Source organism: Choristoneura fumiferana, chromosome 29 (assembly GCF_025370935.1).
Source record: "Choristoneura fumiferana chromosome 29, NRCan_CFum_1, whole genome shotgun sequence".
Lineage (NCBI taxonomy): Eukaryota > Metazoa > Arthropoda > Insecta > Lepidoptera > Tortricidae > Choristoneura > Choristoneura fumiferana.
The window spans coordinates 514735-541924 of NC_133500.1; the positions used below are offsets into that span (position 1 = coordinate 514735).

Below are 27190 nucleotides of genomic sequence, written 5' to 3' on the forward strand. Positions count from 1 at the left end.
CGGCGTTTCATGTCATCGATGTGCTGCGCGATGCTGTCATCTGCAGCAAGGCGTATTCCGTCTCGGGGTCGCGCACTGCTTCACCACATTCTGGAAAAACCGGGACACATGCCATAACAGTGAAACCTGAAGAATCTGGAATTCCATGGGGCACAAAGTTTTCAGAACTTATAGCCAGTTTCATTTTTTCCTCCACAGAAAACCTACTTTGTATAATTTTTCTTCTGTTACCACCACTTTTGGAATCGTAAACAAAATATTTTTCTTTCATTGGAGCTAGAGACTTAAAATTACTTAGGACTTAACATTTGCAGACTTGGAAGAGAAAGAAAGAATTTTTTTATTCGGCATAATTATAAACAAAGCAACAAGTTAAAAACAACAACGTACATAATAACGTACTTATTACTTAAAGCTAAAAGGGTTGGCAGCTGCCATGTTGAGATACGAGACCACAGTACTGATCTGATCTGATCATATATTGTAATCTTTTCTAAGTTCAAAACTATTCACAGAATGCGGTCCTCATATTTTGCACAGCACTCAACTCCCTCCAGCTCCCTTTCTAAGTAAAGCTCGATGTCAATCAAATACAAAAACAAACATTATCCTTACCTGCAGCAACAAATGGTACTTCAATATCCTCTGCACTGGCTTCAACAGGTAGCTCGCGAGTGGCAGCGGATGCCCCAACGCCAGCTGCCTCTCTCTGAACTCTCTGGCACTATGCGGCTTGCTGGCGAGGACTGCCAAGCACGCCATGGTGCGGGGATAGCCGGTGCAGTAGGAAGTGTAGACGGAGAAGCCGGTGGTGTTGTTGACGAAGCAACGGGCGATGCAGGAGGCGTCCAGGCGGCAGGAGTTCAGCTCTTCGCAAAGGGATCTGAAACGTAAGACAGTGGTGATGCTTTTGACATATTTGCTACGGGATGTAGACCGTAATAATTCTAATAATCCTTCCAGTGCCCTTAGTGTAAGTTTTTGGTTACAAAATACGTCTCGATCGCGTTCGCGCATCGCAAACGTTCCGCTAGAGGCGCTGTCTGTGTTTCCATATAAATTGAGATTTTAACGCGAACGCGATCGAGACGTATTTTGTAACCGAAAACTTACACTAAGGGTACAGCGCTTGATCACTGGTAGTTTTTTATTCACAATCTATTACACAATCTACTCAGATGCTTTATTGACTAACGCATTCTAAAACAAAATCGTTTTCACCACTTCTTTCTGTCACACTATGTTTGATGAGGATAGAAAGAGATAACACTATCGAGAGAGCTCCCGCGTTAGACAATACGGACTCGGGTCAGGACAATCTATTTGCCCATGAACATGATGCTGCGTTCATCATTAAAAACTGCATGTTTCTAAGTTTTTGAGAATTTAACGCTGGCGTCGACAGAGATCGTATCTGGGATTGTTGTTTGTTACTAAACTTTAAAATATTGTCACGAAGACACAACTTACAGAAATGTCTAAAGCCAGCAAGAAAATTTGTGCAAGTTGCATTACATATTGCAACGCTTGATTGGCCACTACAAACTCGTTGGCTTTATGGTCTCGCAATGTAATGCGACTTACACGATTTTTCTTGAAGGTCTAAACCAGGCTTAATGCTTGTACTTCTACGATTTTTCATTCTAAACTGTGCTTTAGAGCGCCTATAAAATTTTTTAAACTACCCGAGTTTGGTTGTAAAACTATAATTTCTCTGTCTAGTGATATAAGGTTATTAATCCCTCACTATATCTCTAATAGCGTCCACAAACATCCCGTTTAGCAATCGTAAAGTAATCATACAGCTAACTCTGTTTACGTTCGCGGTAATATTATCACGAGTGTCGTAAGAACTGCTATTAAAGCCACCTACGTGGATGATGGTGTAATGTTAACCTTAAAGGTTTACGGTTTTAGGGAGACTGTTTTGTTTTGGTGTCTAAGGAAGTCTGGCCAAACTTGGTATTCTGGGCTCCTATTGGATGCTTAGATACGAGTAGTTTAAGCGAGTAGTATCCGACCAAAATTTTGGTTATGGTCAGTTTCAGCGTTACAGAATGCCGGTAGCCGATATACCGACGCTTGAAATAACCATTTTCAAATTAACTAAAGTACCTACTTAGAAAAATTACGAAAATAAAATGTTGACTAATTTAACCTGTGTATTCAACATGCACTAGTTTGGTTATTACACTGTAATTAATACCTTTAAATTATATTATATTTAAATTTTCTTGCTGCCGCACTTTAGGTTCAAGAAACTAGGTAACAAAGAGCGAAGCGAGGAGGAGTATAAGGTACAACTGCAATCACGTTAAGTAGTTAATTTAGTACCTGAATAGATATTTATTCAATTGCATTATTTCGTGCAATAATTGCACATAAATGATGACCTGGTTGGTCACAATTGAAACTGAATTTACGTTCAAATGTTGATATTATTTATTATTTTATTAACCTTCGGGTTTTATTTATTATTAGTTTTTAAGTTTTTTGCTTTGGGCCTACGAATACTTAATGTACTTTTAGGATGTTAAACTTTCGGTCAAACAAATAATGTGAAATTCTGTCTTTTGAACTTCGGTATTATGGTCCCCAAACAACTCGGCGACCACGGCTACAACTGCAGTAATAAACAAATACTTATCGTGTCATGCACAAGAAGGAATATATCTTAGTCAATTGTCATGGCTGTACGAAGTGAGAGGTGCTAAGTCAAGCTTCTACTTAGTATATACGCAAATCGGCGACCCAAATACTGAATAGCTTACGCAATCGTGATTTATACTGGCCACCATCAAAACAATCGCATTAGTTCATGACTCATTAATATAAACTATCAATTCTAGATGCCTGATTATCTAGCAAATTATTCATGTAATATAATAAGGTGTTATTAAATAACTGAAAACCTGCAAGTAGTATTCAATCTTTCTTTAATTTAATAAAATATTCATTCAGTAGGCCGAAAGACTCAATGACAAACATGGTTTATAAGGAACCCTAAACGAGACAGCTGTCCGGGAAACCCTCCTTCCCGACATTAAAAGGGGGAATGAACAATAAGAATATTTTGTGTCGAGGAAATGCTTGCAATACATTTTGCTATAGGAACGTAAGTGCAACTGATGTTTTTTTTAAGGTTTCAGATAGTTTTCGTAGTTAATAGCTAAAACACGGCGACAGACGAAATGATGTCGATGCTACAAGTAAAATAGAAGTATTACAGAGGTTAATAAAGTTGTCTGTCTTAGTATAGGCAAAGCGATAACTTATAAACGATAACCTTCTGAAGTCGGATATATAAATATCTTCAACTCTCTTATTTCAAGCTTCGTTTCCAGGTTGCATCTGCCTGGTAATATGACCCTTTTGTGGTCGTTCACCATTTTATTTTAGCAGATACGAAGTACAAGATGGATGGCCTAACATCTGGTAGCATGGTGTACGATTATTTTGCTCTGAGGATGAACTCTGGTTGAGTTCGAAACGGGCAGTGTCGTGCGGTGGTGATAGCTGGGTTTGTGTGTGTTCTACAATGTGGAGGTGGAGGAGTTGCATAGACATATTATAGCTATCATAAGGTCGCGAGTGAGGATAGTAAATATTTAATCATCATCATCATATCAGCCATAGGACGTCCACTATTGGACATAGGGTGTCCCCCAGAGACCTCCAGTTGCATCGGTTGGAAGCGGCTTGCATTGCCCCGCGACTTTAACCAGATCATCCGTCCATCTCGTTGGTGGACGTCCTACGCTGCGCTTGCCGATCCGCGGTCTCCACTCGAGAACCTTCCGGCCCCAACAGCCATCTGTTCTCCGTGCTATATGCCCTGCCCATTGCCACTTGAACGAGCTAATTCGCTTGGCTATGTCGGTGACCCTTGTTCTTCTACGTATCGTACGTACGTAGTAAACATTTGTAGTTTATTAAAGATGGATCCTTTCCTTTGTTGGATCCTTGTATAATTCGGTCACGGAACCTACAGTGCAGTTCATCGGACACGCATTTTACAAGCGCTGTCACCCCCGACGTGCCCTCGCTATCGCACCCCCGAAGGAGGGTGCATTCTGACGCAGTTATATGTTGACGGTATTTTGACTAATTTGGCACTTTGAAGGAAGAGATTTTTTTTATTACAAACTAGCTTTTATCTTTTATAAAATAATGTCGAATGATATACGTAATATGGATATGACTACAATTGATTAAAAAAAAGAATATTGTTACATAGCATATTGAAGGAAACTCACATAAAGTACAATTGAAAACGTCAATGTAATTGAAAATCTCTGACACGTAATAGATATAAACAGTTTATAATCTCAAGAGGTGACAATTTACAAGTGGCCAGTACTTTCTTAACGTACAAAATATGTAAGTACTGATGATGACAAAAACTGTATATTTTTTTTTACATAAATATTATCCAAAATGTTATGAAAGCAAAATCTTTGCGTAAAAGGTGGAGGTGAAGGGATGATTAAAATTATTTACCTGTTAAATTCATAAATGTGTTCGATGTTGTTGAACAACTCGGATAACTCGTTTTCGGAGAACGCCGCGTCGCGCCGCCACTCGTGCAAGTAACCCTGAAACGAAATAGATATATAATGAGGGCTTTTGGTTAGCTATATCACTAGATGGCGTTAGTATCGAGAAGTCCATTTGAAGTTACGATATCACTTGCGATTGACTAATTTAGTTTTTTAACCAATGTCACCACACAAATGTCAAAGTTTTCAACCGGAACACTGAATACTAGGGGCAACAATAGCCTATCACAGAAAACATCATTGCTGAGATCGTCTTAGATTCTTAAAGAATTATTTGAAGCGTAATCGACAAATTTCGCTGACTTGAGTCATTTCCTAAATTATGATTGGTTTTTTGGAGTCTTTTGTATTTTTTCCTAAATTCGTAAATTCACCGCACCTCAAAAAGTCAAAAGGTCTGTTTAGTCCAGGTACTTGCCCTAGCTGGCACAACTCAAATTTACACCTTGATTATTAAGAGATTTAGTACCTACTCTAAATCTTTATAAACATGGCGGAAAAGAATTGTGGGTCCTGGAGGGAAACTGCCTTAAACCCTTTAGTTAGCGCATTTTACCTTACAGAAACATTATTTTATTTAAAAAGAGAAACAAAACTGCATTCAAATATTTCGCCAGGAATGTAACCAGTTAAAAATTTTAAAAAAAATAACTTTCATTATATAACTAATCGTAAGAATTACTGTTAAGAATAAACATTTGGTCTTAGAAATAATGAAAAAAAAAAACGTGAAATCTGATATTCATTTTACTAAACGCAACAGTTGTTAATGGAGAAATGACTATCATTTTTTTATTCACCTAATTAAATAATTTGTAATACCTACCTATTAGAACATTCTTGAAAAGGAACTCTAATCGGGATTTTGATCTTTGCAGAAGGTAGAGACACGTTCGAGTAGATGTTTTACAATAACAAATGCATAATCTTCAAATATATACCGGGTGTGGCCTGTAATATGAGCAAATATTTAAAACATAGATCATACTCGTTAAAATGAATAACATCCGCTCAGCGACTTTTAAAAAATAATTAGCTTTTTAAATTTTTATTAAGTACACTTTAAAGTTTATTCGAAGAAGCAATGTAAAGCAAAATGCTTGATGTTTGTAGCATGACAGGCGACATCAGCTGTGTTCAGGATGGCGTACACTGATAGCAATATTTAATTTTTATGAAAAAGGAAAATCCAAAGGCTCCATTCTTTTTAAAAGTCGCTGAACTAATGTTGTTCAGTTTGACGAGTACGATCTGTTTTAATAATGCACCGTGATATTTAAAAAAAAAATTGCTCGTATTGGTCACACCCGGTATGAGAATCCTAGAATTAAACCAAGTTCCTTGAAACACTATATTTCCCACAATACTCAATTTCACGCAACAAACTAGGAATCATAACCCTCAAGAAATAAATATACCTATAGGCTTAGTTTAAAAAATAGTTTTCTCCACCACATCATAAAGCGCATATTGCATTCAGAACGGGAGCGAATAACGCCTGTTTTAATGCAAAAGCATAAACCACAGAACTGGGGTTACTACACTTTGACAATGCGTAACAAAATTGTACTTTCAACCACAATAATCTTAAGTCACAAATGTATGCAAGCTGAATTCAACCCTATAAAGTTTGAAATACGAGTTGTGTAGATTTGAACAGTTTTTGTAAAATTATAAGGAAGAATTGGCGAAGTCAGTAAAACGGAGAAATTGTACGTACACGGTTTTGGTACGCGGTTTGGCGATAAACGGTATGAGTCAGAAAATTGTATATGAGTTGTATTAACACTTATATACATTTCGCTAGCGTATTATAAGAACATACAGTCGTAGTTAAAATACCACAAACAGAACTTATCACGCTAAACACACGAGTAATATTACTATGAGACTAGGAGTAAAATCACGAAAGTTTTAACCATATAACCAGAGAGTGGAATTTTCATGGCATTTTTGACCTGTAGTAGTGACTTCTCACTTATCCACTTCCGACATACATACATATATCGATACACAACATAGAATATTAAAAGTAGAGGTAAGTAATAGGCGGCCTTAAGTTAAAGAGCGATCTCTTCCAATTAACTTTCGAGCGGTTGAAAATGTGCAATGAATGAATGAATGAATGGATAACAATTTCTAATTAAATAATTTTAATTCAGTTTTTAGGGTTCCGGAGCCAAAAAAAAGTACGTCTGTCCGTCTGTCTGTCCGTCCGTCCGCGGCTTCGCTCAGGGGCATCAATGCTAGAAAGCTGTTATTTTGCACTGATATATACGTAAACTATGCCGACAAAATGGTAAATTAAAAAATTCTAAAACAATTTTTTTTAGGGACCCATAGACGTAAAGTGGGGGTGATTTTTTCCTCTCATCCAACCCTATAGTGTGGGGTATTGTTGGAAAGGTCTTTTAAAACCATTAGGGGTATGCTAAGACGATTTTTCGATTCAGTGATGTGTTTGCGAAATATTCAACTTTAAAGTGCAAATTTTCATGAAAATCGAGCGCCCCCCCCCCCACTAAAATCTAAACCGGTTGGTAGAAAAAATTGAAAAAAAAATCAGGAGGGTAGTTAGTATATCAAACTTACAAGGAAAACTATAACGGCTAAGCTTGCTTGAGAATTAATAGTAGTTTAAGAGGAAATAGCAGCCTAAGGTACAAAATATACCTAAACTTGGAAGATTCCGTATAAAATACGAAATCCTTAGAGAAATATTACTTATTTTTTATCGTAATGGCTACGGAACCTTATTTTGGGCGTGTCCGACACGCTCTTAGCCGGTTTTTTTTTTCAAATTCATGTTGCAATTCTTCTGTTGTAATGTTAACAATAGAGTTTTCCAGTAATCTTATCTTACTAATATTATAAATGTGAAAGTTTGTGAGTGAGTGAGTGAGTGAGTGAGTATGTTTGTTACTTTTTCACGCTTAAACGGCTGGACGGATTTGGATGAAATTTGGCAGAAAGTTAGTATATAACCTGGATTAAAACATAGGATACTTTTTATCCCGATATTCCCACGGGATAGGGATAAAATCTCGAAATAACAACCGCTAGGCTTAGAGTCATGAAATTTGGTATGTAGGTAGTTGGACGTCTGAAATAAAACATAGGTGACTTTTTGACCCGATATTCCCACGGGATATCTAGGGATAAAATCTTGAAATAACAACCGCTGGCTTTGAGCCATGAAAATTTAGTATATAGGTAGCTGGACCTCTGGAATAACACATAGGCTACTATTTATTCCGATATTCCCACGGGATAGGGATAAAATCTCGAAATAATAACCGCTGGGCTTAGAGTCATGAAATTTGGTATGTAGGTAACTAGACATCTTACTAATATTATAAAATGTGAAAGTTTGTGAGTGAGTGAGTGAGTGAGTGAGTATGTTTGTTACTTTTTCACGCTTAAACGGCTGGACGGATTTGGATGAAATTTGGCAGAAAGTTAGTATATAACCTGGATTAAAACATAGGATACTTTTTATCCCGATATTCCCACGGGATAGGGATAAAATCTCGAAATAACAACCGCTAGGCTTAGAGTCATGAAATTTGGTATGTAGGTAGTTGGACGTCTGAAATAAAACATAGGTGACTTTTTGACCCGATATTCCCACGGATATCTAGGGATAAAATCTTGAAATAACAACCGCTGGGCTTTGAGCCATGAAATTTTAGTATATAGGTAGCTGGACCTCTGGAATAACACATAGGCTACTATTTATTCCGATATTCCCACGGATAGGGATAAAATCTCGAAATAATAACCGCTGGGCTTAGAGTCATGAAATTTGGTATGTAGGTAACTAGACATCTGGAATAACACTTAAGTTACTTTTTGACCCGATATTCCCACGGGATAACTAGGGATAAAATCTCGAAATAACAACCACTGGGCTTAGAGCCATGCAATTTGGTATGTAGGTAGCTGGACCTCTGGAATAACACATAGGCTACTTTTATTCCGATATTCCAACGGGATAGGGATAAAATCTCGAAATAACAACCGCTGGGCTTAGAGGCATGAAATTTGGTATGTAGGTAGCCGGACGTCTGGAATAAAACATACGCTACTTTTTATCCCGATATTTCTACGGGATAGTTTTGTAACTAAGGGACCCCATACATCCGTGTATTATTGTTATTATTATTTTGTAATTTTTTCTTTAATTGTATACTTACTGTAGTTTTTAAGTATTTTATTTGTACTTATTTTATTTTGAAAAAATGACTTTCTGCCAAGCTTCTTGCGGCGCATTCTTCTTGGCAATGATGGTCTTTCCGAAAGTGCTGGTATTTAAAAAAATGACGTGTAAACGTGCCCATTGCGGCCTATTTACTGAATAAATGATATGAATTTGAATTTGGATAGCGAAAAATTTTGAAATTTTAGCACTGGGTTTAGAGTCTTGAATTTTGTACAGTTATTCACAACACAACCTCAATGAAGACCACGATATAAATTTTGGAAATTTAAAGGGGAATTTTGTAAAATCCCGAAAATTTCAATTGCAACTACCAGACCGAATAGTTTACGCGTGCGAAGCCGCGAGTAAAAGCTAGTATCTCTATAAAAGAAATAGATGTTTTTTTTTTTCATATTTTCCGGTTTTAAACTAATTAATTCTTTTACAGTCAAGTATCCATTTGTATGCGGAAAGAGAACGCTTTACATAACATGATAAGTTTACGACAATCTAATTTAAGGTACAGTCGATAAGTGAGAAGTAACTCGCAGGTCAAAAAATGACATGAAAATTTCGCTCTATGCTTATAACATACAGTCCAGCAATCGCGTCCAGGGTAGGACCTTTTCATAATCTATTTCGCTATGATTTCTTTAGCAGATGTTGTTGGCAACCCCAACAATATTTTGTATGTTGGCACAACGGCCATCTTTTTTTTCCTTCTTCGAATAAACGCAGTGAGTGACATTGGTGCATTTTTATAAAAGTACAAATCCTTCAGAAATAAGATATTATACCAGCCTCTACCAAAGCTAAATCGAACATGGTCCTTCAAACCTACAAAAACAATATTCTGAAGTGATTCGAAAGCATCTATTCACCAAGCCCCGCGTGCAGTATAGTGTGCCGTTACAATACAAACGCCAAACGCCACGCCACGCCGCGTCGAGCCGAGCACTTGCGTTACATCCATCCAGCCCCGAGGGCAAGTAAAACGTGCTGGTTTTATTGGAAAAACCATTACTTACATCGCGTGTGAAATAGCGCCGTTTTCCATTCAGAAACACGCCACGCCACGCCGCGTCGAGCAAAATTACGTTCCAGCCCCGCGTGCAAGTACAAAGCGCTGGTTTCCATTCAGAAGCAAGAAACAGGCCACGCCGCGTCGAGCTAATTACATTCCAGCCCCGCGTGCAAGTACAAAGCCCTGTTTTCCATAAAAAAAAAAATAATAATAATAATAATCACGCCACGCCGCGTCGAGCAAATTACGTTCCAGCCCCGCGTGCAAGTACTTAAGACGTGCTATTTTCACAACAAACACGCTACGCCGCGTCGAGCATTCCAAGTTCCCAACGTGATTGCAAAAAACACGTGTGCAGTATATACCGTGGGTTGTTTTCAGAGAAAAGCACACAACGTCGCGTCACAGCGTAAGAAGTCGATAATTTCACTTCCAACAAACGCGTGTACAATACAGTGCGTGTCGTGTGCTGTTTTCGTGAAGAGAAAATAGAAGAAAGGCACACCACGCCGTGTCAATCGTTCATATTAATTGCAACCAAACAAAGCCGCGTACAGTACAATCTACGAAAGGCTCATTCTACCTTTAATCCTACCTACGTGCGCGTGCAGTTCAGAAGCAGGCAGCGAATTTTCCCTCCGCGACACACTGAAGTCATGCAGTCGACAGAAGATCCTGAAGCAAGAAAGGCCGACCTGGTTGCGAAGCGCGGTTATATAAAGGCTTCGCTCACGAAATTGATCAAGAGTCTACAAGAGTCGACATCGGAGCTCAGCCGCCAAAACCTTCTTGTGAAGCAGGAGCGGCTGACATCCTTGTTCAGCAAGTACGAGGAGCTCTGCATGGAGATTTTAGACGAGGACGGCGACGAGTACGAAGAGGCCTACATGCGAGCGCTAGTGATGTTGCGGGAACTGACAGTGCAGCCATCCGCTGCGCCTGCCGGCGCAGTCGCCACAGCTAGGGACACTCCTGCCTCGACTTCGAGTAAAAATGGTAAAACCAAGCTTCCTACCATAACCATTCCTACATTTACTGGGAAATGTCACGAGTATAAGACATTCATAGGTTTGTTTGAGTCTCTAATTCATAATGATTCATCTTTAGAAGACATTCAAAAGTTGTATTATCTCAGAAACTATCTCGCAGATGAGCCCTATGCTCTTATAAAAAATTTGCCTTTAGTAAGTGAAAGTTATAGTGAGTCACTTACTATATTAAAAGATAGGTATGACAATAAATTCAGAATAACTAATGAGCATATAAATAATTTGTTGGAATTGCAATGTATAACTAAATCTACTTCAACAAACATAAGAAATTTTGTGTGCAATGCAAAGCAAGAACTAGCTGCTATTAAGAATTTAAACCAATCTGTTGACACATGGGATCCTGTCCTCTTGTGTATTCTAACAAAAAAGCTTGATTCATACACCAATAAAGAGTACCAACTCAGTCGTCAAGATGACAAGGAACCCACGTTGAAGCAACTGTTCGATTTCCTAGACAAGCGGGCTCTAGCGCTAGAGAATGCAGAGCCTGCAGCCCGCGCGCCTATGCAGCAGCGTTTAGAACCAACTCATCGCTTCGAGCAGCAGCGCTTCGAGCAACAGAACAAAAAGAAAACTGCTCATCCTTCTGCCTCCAACATAGCAGCAAGCACCACTTCTTGCCTATTCTGTAAGTGTGAACACAAGCTTTTTAGTTGTCCAAAGTTCAAACTATTGCCTGCTGACGAACGTATAGCGTTCGCAGCCAACAACAATTTATGTAATATTTGTTTGAATAAACATAACCAAAAGTGTCGATATCACTTCAAGTGCATTATATGTAAAGGCAAGCACAACACTATGCTACATGCAGAAACTGCTGAGCCCCCTGTAACTATGATGTCTAAAGTTTCCTCCACACAGGTTCTCTTACCAACGGTTCGGGTCAAATTGGTCACTAACAATGGCACTGAAGTACTAGTCAAAGCACTGCTGGACAGTGGCTCGCAGACTTCTTTTGCTACAGCAGAACTAGTGAGGCTCCTTGATTTAAAACCAAAGACTGTGAATACAGGTATCATAGGTATAGGCAATGCACATAGCACAATGAATAAATGTGTCCAACTTGAAGTACACTCATTGGTGTCACAATACAAATTACCCATCACATGCTATGTTTTGGATCAAATAACTTCAAAACTCCCACAACAGCGCTTCAGCAGGGAGAATATTTCCATGCCGACTAACATCAAGCTTGCTGATGCAGACTTTGACGTGCCAAGCAATATACATATATTGATGGCTGCCGATGTGTTTTTCCAGGTGTTGCTGCCTCAGGCTGAAGGAGCCTCTCCTCAGCCAGCAGCAGCCAGCAGCCATCAACCAGCACAGCAGTCAGCAGAGCAACCAGCACATGCAAACAACCAGAAGCTATGCTTTTTGAACACCCGCTTTGGTTATGTAATAGCAGGTACTTTACCAAATCAGTGTCACTCACAACAAAATAATCAAATAACTTTATTTTGTCGACAATGTGACTCAGATATCAATGACACTGTTTCTAAATTCTGGAAAACCGAAAGTGTGCCTGAAATCTTCCCAGAAAAAAGTTCTGAATTTGATCAAAGTGAACAAATTTTTCAAGAGTCTGTGATCTTAAAGGATAAAAAATTTCAAGTAGCTCTGCCATTGAAAGTGCAATTAAGTCAGGTTAACGAAACAATAGGTGACTCATTTAACCAAGCTCTTCAAAGATTTTTGAATTTAGAAAAAAGATTTAAAAAGGAACCTCAACTATTTGAACAATACAAGGAGTTTATTCATCAGTATGTGGCACTAGGCCATGGTTCAGTCATAAACATTGATAAATATAACCTCACTAAAGACCCTGTTTTTTTTCTTACCACACCATGCTGTGATAAGACTTGATAAAAAGACAACTAAGTGTAGAGTAGTATTTGATGCATCAATGCACACACGACTGAGACGCTCGCTTAATGACATTTTATTAAATGGTAGCGTTACACAAAAAGAACTACTCGACATACTTTTGCAATTCCGTATAGGCAGCTATGTCTTCAGTACGGACTTGAAAAATATGTTTCGCTCGATCAATCTTGATCCCAAATTCAGATCTTTACAGCTCATACTCTGGAGAGACACTCCCGATGAAAGTATCAAGTGTATAGAATTAAATACAGTAACATATGGAATGAGATGTTCCACATTCTTGGCAACTCGATGCCTTATAGAGCTTGCAAATAGATATCAAGTTGAGTTTCCTGCGGCAGCAACAATCCTCCGCAATCAATCATACTGTGATGACATTTTAGTCTCGAGCAATTCATTAGAATCATTGTATGACATGAAAAACCAACTCATTAAAATTCTCGAGCTGGGGGGGTTTGAGGCACACAAATGGTCCTCTAATTGCCCACAATTACTGCAGGATATACCACTTGACAAACAACATTTTGATGAAGTTGACTTACAAAAGCAAAACTACTGTCTCAAAACTTTAGGTGTGTCTTACAACACCAAGACAGATACTATCAACATAACCAGCCCAAGTTCAACAGATAGCGTCCCCAAAACAAAACGCGAGATACTGAGTCACATTGCCAAGTTCTATGACCCATTAGGACTGGTCGGACCCATCATTGTGTCAGCCAAGCTGATCATACAAAGGCTATGGTCTACCAAAATGGGATGGGATTCTTGCTTAAATGATGAATTAAAAGAGCTCTGGTTCGAATTTTACAAAAGCTTAGCTGTAATGAAACCTATTCAAATTCAAAGAAATGTTGTGACTGATACTGAGCTTACTAAATCTGTCCAATTAGTAGGTTTTGCGGATGCGGCCAGTTCTGCTGCGTACGGGTGTTGCGTGTATTTGCGAGTCGTTGACAAAACAGGTACAGTAAAACAATCTCTACTCTGTTCAAAATCTAGAGTCAACCCACTGCATCAAAAGCTTACCGTGCCCAGATTAGAACTCAATGCCGCCTTACTCTTGGCTAAGTTAGTCGCAAAGGTGCACTCTACTATGAGCCTCAAGTTAAACATCAATGATGTTATTTTATTCTCAGACTCTCAAATAGTTCTGGCTTGGCTAAGGACTGACATAACTAAACTCAACATTTATGTTGCGAACAGAGTAAAGGTTGTTTTACAACATACTGAACAATTTAGTTGGTCGTACGTCAATACGAGCGACAACCCTGCCGACTGTCTCAGCAGGGGCGTTCAGCCGCATGAGCTCGAAGAGCACCCGCTATGGTGGACTGGGCCAGCTTTTTGCTTGACAGCTCATATCAGCTGCCTGGAGGTAACGAATTTGATGTACCTACTGATTTACCAGAATTAAAAGCTGGCTGCGATGGCTCTGAGTTCTCTGGCGCTACAGTGTGCTCTGGTTTTCAAGCGAATTCTTCACTATGCTTAGATTTTCTCGATAAATATTCTGATATTAACAAAATGCAACGTGTTCTTGCTTATGTATTGCGTTTTTGCAGCAATTTGAAATCTAACAAAAATAAGGCCAATTTTTTGCTTACTGAAGAGTTGAACAATGCATTGTTATTGATTGTAAAGCATGAGCAACAAAAATACTTTGATGCTGAAATTAAATTGTTAACACAAAATAAACCCTTAAAGGGTAGCTTAACCAATGTAAATCCGTTTGTTGATGACAAAGGGCTCATAAGAGTGGGAGGACGACTGGACTGCGCGACGATACCTTATTCGCAAAAGCACCCAGTAGTGCTGCCTAACCAATCACGTGTTACCAAATTAATAATAAACAATGAACATATTCGAAATTTACATGCAGGCCCAAAAATTACTTTGTCATCAATAAACCAAAAATTTTGGATCATAAATGGCTTAAGTGAGGTTAAGAAAACAACTTTTAAATGTCTCACCTGTTTCAGACTAAAGGCAAAGGTAGCCGAGCAGCTAATGGGTTCCTTGCCCCATGATCGTGTAAACGCGTGCAGAGTTTTTCAAAAGGTTGGTGTGGATTTCGCTGGGCCCATCTCCGTCAAGCAGTCGAGGGTTAGGCGCGCCGTGGTCTCTAAGGCATACATCTGTGTGTTTGTTTGCTTCGCAACCAAGGCAGTTCATCTAGAACTGACCTCTGACCTAACAACACCGGCTTTTTTAGCTGCCTTAAAAAGATTTTCTGCACGGAGGGGCTTGCCTAGCGACATCTACAGCGACAATGCCTCAACATTTAAAGGTGCAAGGAACCAACTAGCTGAAATTTATAAACTGTTTGGTTCTCATGAGCACCAACAGCAGGTGCAGGCTTATGCAGCTCAACAGGGCATCAGGTTTCATTTTATACCCAGTTATTCTCCAGTATTTGCGGGGCTGTGGGAGGCCTGTGTCAAGCATACTAAATATTATCTTAAACGTGTCATGTTAAAAGCCTTGCTTACCTATGAAGAGCTGTGTACAGTACTTGCCCAGGTCGAAGCTGTCATAAATAGTAGGCCATTGACTCCTATGTCCACAGATATAAATGATTACACTTACCTCACGCCCGGCCATTTCTTAATAGGCACCGCTTTAAACGCCTACCCTGAAAAGGATGTAACTGATGTACCTATTAATAGACTAAAATTCTGGAATATTTGTTGCAATATGTACCAGCAATTCTGGAAAGTTTGGCATAAAACCTATTTAAACATTTTACAAACTCGACCTAAATGGAAAACTGCTAAACCTAATGTTAAGATAGGTGCTTTAGTAATTTTAATTGAAAATGACTCGAAACCTTTGCATTGGCCCATGGCCAGAGTCACGAATGTGTTCCCAGGCATTGACGGTAAAGTAAGAGCTGTAGAGGTGTCTTTGCCTAATGGCAAGAGCCATAGACGATCTGTCACTAAAATTTGTCTACTTCCTATTGATACTGAATAGTTTAGTTTATAGAGTAAACCATTTTGATTGCTATATTGTTGCAAACATAGCATAATATACTATTAAGTTAAATTAGAATAAATTGTTGTGTTGTATAATCTTGATGACATAGCAAGTATAACTTGGCGAATAAATTCATGTATAATTAATAATTATTTCAGTCTAGTGTCAAGTTGTCAATCAAGGATTGTAGGTCTTAATGACAAGATCGTCATATTTAAGTTTATTTTTATTTTACGACATGAATGTTATTTGTTTTTAGTTCTTTTTTTGCTATAATACAGTCAAATTAACGTTTGTCATTTGTCGGCGGCAGCATGTTGGCAACCCCAACAATATTTTGTATGTTGGCACAACGGCCATCTTTTTTTCCTTCCTTCGAATAAACGCAGTGAGTGACATTGGTGCATTTTTATAAAAGTACAAATCCTTCAGAAATAAGATATTATACCAGCCTCTACCAAAGCTAAATCGAACAGATGTATGGTGGAAAAGTGATGATGATGTCCTCCATGTCGTGTCCGACAAAGGCGAACCTTTAGGCTTGTTTATTATGTGCCCGAATATGGCTGGCAAAGCCAAACTTAGTCTTAAAGGTCCTATTACAGGGCGCGCAATGTAATTGACCACTATCATTATACGTGTAAGTGTAGGAAGGTCTCGGGCGAGTCTTTATAGTAAGACGTTTGGCATCCAGGTGTTCCAAGCGATGCGTCTCAAAATTTGCAACAAGTAGTGCCAATTCGATTCGATATTAATACCGATTCACGGCACGCTCCGCACAAAGCAATTAGCTAACACGGACTAATTAATGCTGGCCGCACGCTTAACCCAAATAGCCTTTCCTCTGTCCCTTTCACGGGTCTCTTTAGAAAGAGAAACTAAAATTCTAACCTTTAAGGCACGGATACTTAACTACGCTAGTTTTACTTAGTGCTAACGAATTTCACAGTTTTTACCTCGTACCCTCGTCTTATACCGGGTGATAGAAAGAAATGGTGATAACGTTGTGATTTCAAGTGTGTTAGACAACAAGGGCTCTGTGTGCCATACAGCCAGCGGAAGTCGTCTGTGATCTTTAACGTATGTAGGTACGTATTAATAAACATACCCAAATTGATACATTCTAAACGAGCCGCTACGATACCTAATGAAATAAAATTAAATAAATTAGTAAATATGCTTAATATAGTTAGACATTTTAAAATTGGTCCTGTAATCCCGCGGGAACTATGCAATTTTACGGGATAAATACTATCCTATGTCCTTCCCCGGGACTTGAACTACCTATACCGAATTTCATTTAAATCGGTTCAGCAGTTTAGACGTGATGAGGTAACAAACAATCAAGTATCAAGTAGTGGTAATGTGCAGTAACATGTCTAATCAGGTAGGTACATATTTAAAGCTGTGTTTCCATCAGACATGTGTGAGGCATGTGCTTTTCACGAACCAATAGAAACGCTCCATTTACCTAACCTCGCTCCGCTCAGCTGTTTCCACTAGAGCTGTGCTGAGCGAGGATAGGAAAATGAAGCGTTTCTATTGGTTCATGAAAAACACATGCCTAACACATGTCTGGTGGAAACGTAGCCTAAATCAGGTACGTTTTTAGGGTTCCGTAGTCAACTATTTAGGATTTTTTCCAGGTGGTAGGACCTTGTGCAAGGTCTGCCCGGATTGCTACCACCATCTTGCTTGCTAATCCTGCCGTGAAGCAGCAGTGGTGGCACTGTTGTGTTTCGGCGTGGAGAGTAAGACAGCCGGTGAAACTACTGGCACGTGAGGTATCCTATCTTAGGCCTCTAGGTTGGCAACGCGTCTGCAATACCCCTGGTGTTGCAGATGTTTATGGGCGGTGGTGATCTCTTACAATCAGGAGACCAACTTGCTCGTTTGCCATCCAGTCGAATAAAAAAAAACCCTCATTTCATCTGAATTAAGTTTCAAATTGTACGTATGTAAACACTTTTAAGCTGCGATTAAATATTGGTTATATTATTAGTGAATTATTACATAAAATACTATAAAACATTTTTTCAATGTTAGAAAGTAAAGCCATAGAAAAACTACACACTAGAAATTGCTATTTTTACTTCATCAGGCGCGTCCAGGAATTAACCGCTATCTCAGAGTAACCAAAGTCAAAATTGAGCCGTAAACCGTACCTCATTCCATTTCCTAACTCCTCGCAAACGGTCCTCAGCTGCTTTTAATATCAACCACATAGTCTGCAGGATCGTAAGCCCTTTACCGCCATTTCCTGTATCCACAACCATCTCGATGTAAACTAAACCACTTTGAAAATAGAAACTAGACCGGAAGAATCGTATTCGTCTACCCACAGCCTGTTTATTGCAATTGTGGATAGCAATGTAGGTCGTGTGACATTAAGGCAATTTAGTTCGCCACCTGCCACCGGGCCGATAGCCCCTATACCGATTATCCCAACAAGCAGTCTCATTTTTCTAGACACATTTCTGTAAAAATAGCCGATTATTCTAACAGTTTTTTAGTTATCTGGTAGAAATACAGGAACTCTAACAAATAATCGAAAACGACATTCGAATCTTCAGCCAATTCGTAAAAAATTGACCAGAAAAATTAGGCGATTGTAACGCTCGAATAATCGCCCATCGGGTTAAATTAAGCTTTATTTAACACGGCGTGAGGATATCATGCGGGACACGTTGCAGAAGTTACTTTAACCTCCCTTAAAAAAAGGCTGACTGCCGGTAACACACTACGTATAACTGAGCATTTCTAAAAAACTTTGTACATTTGATTTGCGACTCCGATTTGGATAAAAATTTGCAGGTATGTAGAGTGAACTATACTGAGTCGTAATAACATCCTCATCATCATCATCATCCCAGCCTATATATGTCCCACTGCTGGGCACAGGCCTCCTCTCAGAACAAGAAGGCTTGGGCCATAGTTCCCACGCGAGCCCAGTGCGGATTGGGAACTTCACACGCACCATTGAATTGCTTTGCAGGTTTGTGCAGGTTTCCTCACGATGTTTTCCTTCACCGCATAGCTCGTGGTAAATTTCAAATGTAATTCCGCACATGAATTTCGAAAAACTCACAGGTGCGAGCCGGGGTTTGAACCCACGACCCTCTGCTTGAGAGGCGATAGGTCAAACCACTAGGCCACCACTAAAAACTCTATGGATTTGCGGTAACAAAAAAGAACTTTCCATACAAATTAATTTCGGGACATTTCGGGAGACTATGTTATTTAAACTCAGTATCGTTCACTATCTACCTGCAAATTTTTACCCAAATCGGAGTCGCAAATCAAATGTACAAACTTTTTTAGAAATGCTCAACTATAGGCACAAAGACTAAGGGGCTGTTTCACCATCCACTGATTAGTGTTAACTGGCGGTTAGGTGTGATGCCGCCTCTATTTGTTTTGTTCGAATAGACGGAGATGGCATCACATTTAACCGTCGATTAGCACTAATCAATCGATGGTGAAACAGCCCTTAAAGCTCTCCTGTTCGGACTATTGTTGGTTACACATACGTAGCATTGCAGTATCATCGAAGATATCGGACACGTTCGTCTCAAAATACCTTATTCCAGTACTGTTTTCCACATTAAGTGTTAGCGACAACTTGAGAATAGAGTCGTGCATGTTTACTCAAATGTGGGTCGTCGCTTCGTCGGAGAAAGCCGTTGATAATGCTATCAGCGGGCGATTCCTTACGGAGATAAGGTAACCAGGGTAATCTAAAAGGTAACAGTAAACCTACGCGCGGAGCACGTTAGTTTTTAGGGTTCCGTACCCAAAGGGTGCCAGCGGAACCCTATTACTGAGACTGAGACTCCGTCGTCTGTCTGTCTGTCTGTCCGTCCGTCTGTCACAGGGCTTCTATATCTTGAGTCGTAATAGTTAGAAACGTGAAATTTTCACAGATTATTACTGTGGCCGCTATAACAACAAATACTAAAAACAATAAAATAAATATTTATGGGGGCTCCCATACAACAAACGTGATTGTTTTGGCGTTTTTTTGCTAATGTCTAATGTTGTATAGATAATGGCGCGGTTGTGCGCGAGTCCGACTCCCACTTGGCCGATTTTTGTTGTGGTCTTCAAGTATACAGTGTCTCTGGAGACGGGATTGCGATCAACCCTAAACAGCCCAGTTGCAGTGGATGTACACAATAATCCTACCATTGTCTCGTCGTATACGACACACTGGTAAGGTTTGGACCGCAGTACCCATGCTGTCCCAGTGTGGATTGGGAACTTCACACACACATTATTATTATTGTTATTGAATTGCTTATATGTTTTCCTTCACTATAAATCTCGTAGTGAATTAGAAATTTTCGGACATGAATTTGGAAAACTCCAAGGGTTTAAACCTACGATTCTCTGCTTCGCTAGGCCACCATGGCTTTAACTGACGCTGAAATACTGGCGCTGCACGCCACTGATGGTTTGCCAGTTCTTGGTAAGGCATAAGACAAACAATCGATCGCAAAAACAGAGATGCGGAAGGCATAGAAAAATCTTTACAATCAGTACATTCACTTCTGTTTTATTGTAAAGGTTGCGTGTGGAAGAGATCGCTATTAAGCGATAAGGCTGCCTATTGCTTACCTTGGAAAATCTCTATATACCTGTGTATTCTGTACTGCTTACCATGTGTTGAATAAAAAGTTATTGTATTGTATTGTATTACTTACCAACATGGAAAATCTACATACCGAGCGGAAGTCAGTTTATCTTAAGTGATATCAGCATACAAGACATATACGAGTATGTATGATGATGTTATATGCGTGGGAGTGTTTACACGAGGAATGACAACTATAATAAGTGGAGCGTTGGGTGCGGGCGAGTACTGGAAGATAGTTGAAGGACTACTGGAAGATAATTGGTGGAATAGCGAGTTACAATTCGGATTCCAAGATACAGGCCCAGCCTAGTTTATGGTCCACTGTATATTCATGCAAACGCTTCTTCTGTCCATAAATAGTATTATTTTCATTTTTCACAAAGATGACTTGAATTGACGTGGAAATTATTTTGAGAAATTGGTTATTTTTTATCCCCATATTTCCATATTTGTATGAAATAAGATTAGGTTGATAAAGTCGAAAATTAACACCCATCTTTCTAAAATAACATCGGTCTGTATCTATATGTACATATAATCCTCCGAAAAATAAATCAAAACACGAAAATATGGATAGTAGAAAGTAAATATATGCTACCTCAAACTTAACGACAGATTAGGCAAAAGCTAGTATAATTTTAACTTAGTTTATGATTCTGCAATGTAAGTATATATTTATGTAAGTAATGTAGTATTATTTTGATTGCTGAATTAAAAAAATAAGCTGGTACTCAATACTTTATTGTATTCCCATGTAGAGCTAACCTTGGTTTATCGGTGATACTTAGTAATTCGGTGATACTGCTTTATTACTTATCTTACACAGACCTCACTATGAAGAAATGCAAGCTATAAAATCGATGGCAGCTGTCAGTTTTGATGCTTGCAATCGGGTCGGCAGCGATAATAACGCAGTATCACCGAATTACGAAGTATTACCGATAAGCCAAGCGTTGCTCTACCTTCCTACTACCCTGCGCAAACGCAGCACGGGTAGACAATAGCGGCGCGCTGTGTCGCAACCCGCGCCACCGGTTGTGCCCACACGCCACCACTGCCACGGACCGTGACAGTGAAATTTTACCGTGCCCTTTGTCTCTGTCCTCTTAGAGTCCTGACCTGACTGACTAGTCAACCAGCCAGAACCATTTGACCTCTAGTTAATAATGGGTCAACAATATTTTTTGTCTAATGTCTAAGTCAAAATATCTTTATTCAATTGAGGCTAGATAACAAGCACTCTTGAATGTCAAAAAATCTATTACCGGTTCGGAAAAACCTCCGTTGAGAAGCATCTGGCAAGAAACTGACTGAGATTTATATTTTTTTAAACAGATTTACAAATATTGGTGAAATTTTTTTAACACAGTAGATTCGCTTGAAGTAAGGGATCTCCAATGCCGACCGGAATTTCCAATTCCTGTTCATGATATATTCATTAATTTTATAATATACGCCTTAGATATTAATATCTTCTTGATCAGTTAAAGTTTGATTAGTGAATTATTATGTCAGTGTTTATAAATTTTATAAGACTGCCCTACTCACACAAGAACATTCGCTGGATTAATTTGTGTTGTTATTTTAGCAAATGATTCGGGTCTTTATTTAATTTACATAAAGTCAGATTATAAAGATTATAATTATGATGGATTTAGAAAAGACTGTTTATGCTTGTTACAGCTTTAAACGTATTCTCAAAGCTAATACGATAGTATTTGTAAGATAAATTATCCAATAAGCCAGATAATTGGGTATTAACTCGCAGGTACGGCGCAGGTTAATTAACTGGGAAACAAATTATCAAGTAGGAAGCGACTAGAAGAAACACAGATAGATGTCTAGGGCCATACGGCGTATATAATCCTAGTAATAGGTGGATTATACTTGTGAATGCGAAAGTTTGTGAATGCATGGTGTCCGTGTGGATTTGTTACTATTTCAGGCTAAAAACGTGTTGGATTTGGATGAAATTTGGTAGATAGCTGGATCCCTGGAATAACAGATAAACTACTTTTTATCCCGATATTCCCACGGGATGCGGTATGCGGAAGTTTCAAGCGCTAAGTTTACTTTCGCTCGGGTGTCCTTCATAAATAAACATAAATCGCATTCACGTGAATGTAGAACACGATTTATTTTTGAGAAATTGCATGGAAATAAAATTAAAATCCCGCAATTTCAATTCAACTGCCGGATGTAGTGGTTCACGCGAGCGAAGTCGCGGGTAAACGCTAGTGTAACATAGGTATATAGGTATTTTATATGTGACTTTTATAGTTTATACGCCTTTATAAGAGGCTAATATTTAAATTGTATGTCTTTGTTAGGTTAGTAATTAATTAGCTTATTAATTTCCCAAATAAATAAATAGGTTGTTTAACTTACAAGATTAGTTAAACCTCGGTAGGTATATTTTTTCTTAGTTCAGCATAAAATTAATGTTAAGTTCTGAATACTTCGCATACTACAAACTAACAGTATATACCGCCTACTAGGGTTTTAATTTATCGACAGTCGATATAAAAGTAATTCAAGTTCGTGTCGCCCACTGCGGACCACCGGTGAACTAGTGTTGAGAAAAGGAAACATCGATCGATAACGTTAAATTAAAATTTATAAAATAAAACGTGTCCAAAGTTACACACTTTCCACATAAAAAAATATCTCGGAAAGTAAAATTTTCCATACCTACCTGCAAATGTAAAGAGCTAACTAAATGGATCAATCAACTTTTAAGTATTGTTATTCTAACCCATGACTCAGGAGACAGCCACGACACAGTTGCTAAGAAAAATGTTTGTAACTATACTATTAGCATGCTTAGATGAGCCACGAAGGAATGAGGGCTATCGTTTTTTGTCTCACTAGATGGCGCACTGTTGCGTGAGGTTTTTAAGTATGGCTTTCAAAGTCTGTTATTACAGGCGTGAAAACAAAGTTTAGATTAAAATCATATTTAACACACCTTAAAACCGTACCATAAAAATATCGAGCATGCCACAGTGTTGCATAGTCCCCGTTTTGTTCGGAAAAAAGGGAGGACAAAGATTTCCGAAAGACAAAACTGTCTCAAAACACAGACATTCATTGCCCCGGAACGCATATTTGCCATAATCAATTTCAGATATTGCAAAATATTCACAAAATTATTCTAATTATAAATAAACCCGCGTAGCTCACCCAAAAACTATGAGATTTGACATTTTGGAGACCTCACGCTACACTAGCGCCTCTAGTGGCGAATTCATACGCGATAGCCCTCATTGTCTTAAAACTGTTACAACTCCTAACTTTTAGCGGGTCAGGGGGGCTAGTAGAAGAAATTCGAATAGGTACCGAAGTTCGTTACGTACCGTCCCTCTCACTCTCATATTAAATAATATAAGGGTCAGCGGGACGGGAAGAAACGAAGTTCGAATTTTTCACTTCGTAGTATTGGCCTGCACCCCATAAAATCATACTTTTTATGGCCCACGACACATTACCATGGCAAGTTCAAAATAATGTGCAAGTGTAAATTTTAATAACTTAATTATGTTATTTTTTAAATATGAATAAGGCAGGCTAACTATTAATATAAAATGTATGTATTTCTGTGTTTGTTTATAAACTCAGTCAACAAAAATACAGAGAGCAAAAAGCTTGTCTCAATAATGTTTTTTTTTTCGCATTAGTCTTAAAATGTAATATATACCGTCACCCGAGCACTGTAGATTGTAGTTATCGATAATTCTGTCGCGGATGATCGATACCGCGTCACTACGGCCGGCCCACGTGCGCGCGCATTTAAATAACCGCCCGGCGCCGGCGCATCGTTTTACGACTGATGACGTTACGGTCATTAATGCAGTTAGGACACTATTGATTGTGTCAACGGTAAAGGTGTCATTATACGAGCACTACGAGCAGAATTGCACAGTTTCCTGGGTTTGACGACCGGATGGCCAAGTGGTTATAGAACCTAACTACGAAGCTTGAGGTCCGGGTTCGATCCCCGGTCGGGGCAGATATTTGTATTAATATGAATGTTTGTTCTCGGGTCTTGGATGTTTAATATGTATTTAAGTATGTAATTTATTTATCTATATACTATATAGGTTTTAAAAATAATTGTTTTCAAAAGAGTAATGGTCTAACTTGTGTCCTAAATACAATGGTCTCGGTGCCGAATTTAATTTTGTACCTTTCGGTGTCGAGACCCTTGGTCCGAGCCTCCGAGCCCTGGCGCTCTGAGTCTCTTCAAAGGCCTATCAAAGAGACTCAGCCACCACAAGAGACCGAAGTGCTGGCAGGTTCCTCGCTCAACGCATCAGTCTTTCGATCCAGCGGGGAAATGCTGCCAGCATCTTTAGTACAATGCCGCAGGTTACATTTTTACAATGATTGTACTTAAAACCTAAAATTGCTAAAAGTGGCTCCGAAGCGGTCTACGAATAAGATAATTATTATGCGTATAGGGAGCGGTAAAGTTTCGTGTCCTCTGCCTACCCTATTTGGTTAGTTTTAGTTTATTTAATTTTAATCTAGTTTCTGTTTATTTTTTGAATCTACCTTTCCTTATCCTATACATTAATTAATAAAATTAGTTGAGTTACAATAAAATAATAACACAATATTGTCCTAAAATAATTAGGGTATCCTGCCTTTTCGCAGAAAATTGTTGAGTCCAACTGTTTTATTGAAGAGGTAAAGACAGAGAGAGTAACTTACGTATTTATAAAATTAGTAAGGATAAGGAAGGAATGATGACTACTACATTTTATCTGTTTTTCAACAATTGTCGCGAAAATTGAAGCAGTAACTAAAGCTCTTTTCTGTAAGTTAGAGCATTCATCATTTTATAATATGAACGTGTAAATATGTTGCAAGTGTGTCAGTAAACCTAACATATGCTAATCGAAACATACCTACTATAATTTGTCAAAACTATTTATAAGCCCCAGACCCACGCATATGTGCGTCTATAAATATACTTGACATGGCCATATAATAAAATATGTGACAAGAAAGACATTTGGTCAAGTACAAGTTGAATTAAAAAATATATATCCCTACTTAATATTATAAATGCGAAAGTAACTCTGTCTGTCTGTCTGTCTGTTACGCTTTCACGTCGAAACCACTGAACCGATTTTGATGAAATTTGGTATATAGGTATTTTGAACCCCAAGGATCAACATAGGATACCTTTTATTCAGGTAGAGGGCGCCACCGCGCGATAACCTAGATCCGCGCAGACGAAGTCGCGGGCTTAAGCTAGTATATATATATGTATATGTAGTTTTTTACGATACCTACTATAAAATTTTAAAAGAAATACATGCTATTGGTACTATTACTCGTAGGTACTTTGGATCGAGAAAGGGAACGTTTGGGTATTTAACGTATTCTCATACACTTAATTTATTATGATTCTTTGAAGTAAAAACTATCCTAAAAATAAACAAAAGGGTGTCCCACGGCTATGCCAAATGTACAGAAAGTATTTTAAAATTATTGGAGATAGCCAATTTCACTGGAAGAATAGTTCACTTTGAATTCCCCTCTTTTTGCGTAGAGGGTTTAGAATAATATAATTTCTGTATGTTAGACGCTCTGTGTCCTAACATAAGTCAGACTAGATGAGGTACCGTAAAACACACCGGTCTTAACAAGCAATAGGTATCCTGTTATACTTATGTAGTAACCAGCAGACAAGTGACTGACGGACCGACGGGCCACAAACGGTCACCTTCTAGGAAGACCTCATTGTCCTTACTACGTTTCATCATTAATTATTTTAATGTTATAATACGAGTAACATATTTCGTTACGGATTATAGAGGAATATTATAAGTAACTTTGGGATAAACATGGGAAAAAATTAACAGTAAAATTATCATTTATGTTAAGAAAAAAGTACATAAAAAAATTCTGACATAAAAAATTAACAAGGTAAAAGGGGTCCCCTTAGGCAAGGTTCCGTTCCCTCTCAATCAAATCGTCAATTGGTTTCTCTGCGAATATAAACTCCCCTTACTAGTGCATCTCATACATTCACACACTGCGCTTGAGACTTATATATATGGTTCTAATAATGGTCACCCTGGCGAATTATGCTGCATGCAATAAACAAATATCGACTTTACCTCAACTTACTAAGGCTTATAACGATATATCTGGATGCTGAGACAGGGTACTCTAACGGGACACCCAAATATGGTGCTGATAGGGTGACAGTTACTGTCAAGTAGTTTAGGATTGTGGAACAACTGTATATAGAAGTGTATTTTTATACCGCTTTTTAACCAGTTGGAATGAAGAGTACAAACACAATATAACGACGCCGACTAGTACGTCAATCCACGTTTGAACACTCGCCCTCATAATCATTAAAATACTGCAAATAGGCCGCAATGGTTTCTTATATGTGTCGCTTTTTATGATACCAGCGCTTTCGGAAAGACCATCTTTGTCAAGAAGAATGCGCCGCAAGAAACTTGGCATAAAGTCATTTTTCGAGACAGGATTATGTTTTACAATTCTCTTACCTATTAAAACTTGAGAAACAAAGTCATGAGTTAAATACTTATCAAAATTTTGAAACTGAAAAAAAAATAGAGGGGTGTGGGAGTTCTTTAGTTACATATCGCATCACATCGGGATTGTTATTTTTAATTAGGTAAAATTAGATATAATTTCTTAGCCAAATCAAAGCTTAATAATTTGTGCTGAATATTTATGCGTAGCCCGACACGAACTTGACCGGTTTTTCTAAGCTACAACTGTCTAGAAAAAATAACAATTTCATACAACGTTACTTCTAGCATATTTAACCTGAACTCCCTCGCACATCGATCTTAATTACTA

General features: G+C 38.5%; 2 protein-coding genes across 2 annotated transcripts in view; one reads left to right on the forward strand and one right to left on the reverse strand.

Moving 5' to 3' along the window:
• Positions 1-27190, reverse strand: part of LOC141444286 (uncharacterized) — a 145171-nt gene that overhangs the window by 26658 nt on the left and 91323 nt on the right. The window contains 2 exon segments of the mRNA XM_074109782.1: positions 616-883; positions 4501-4595. Coding sequence (XP_073965883.1) covers positions 616-883; positions 4501-4595 — 363 coding nt within the window.
• On the forward strand, positions 10392-12637 carry LOC141444179 (uncharacterized). Its single transcript, XM_074109646.1, has 2 exons — positions 10392-11464; positions 12097-12637. Exons 1-2 carry the CDS (start codon positions 10441-10443, stop codon positions 12114-12116), a joined length of 1044 nt encoding a protein of 347 aa, XP_073965747.1. The 5' UTR covers positions 10392-10440; the 3' UTR covers positions 12117-12637.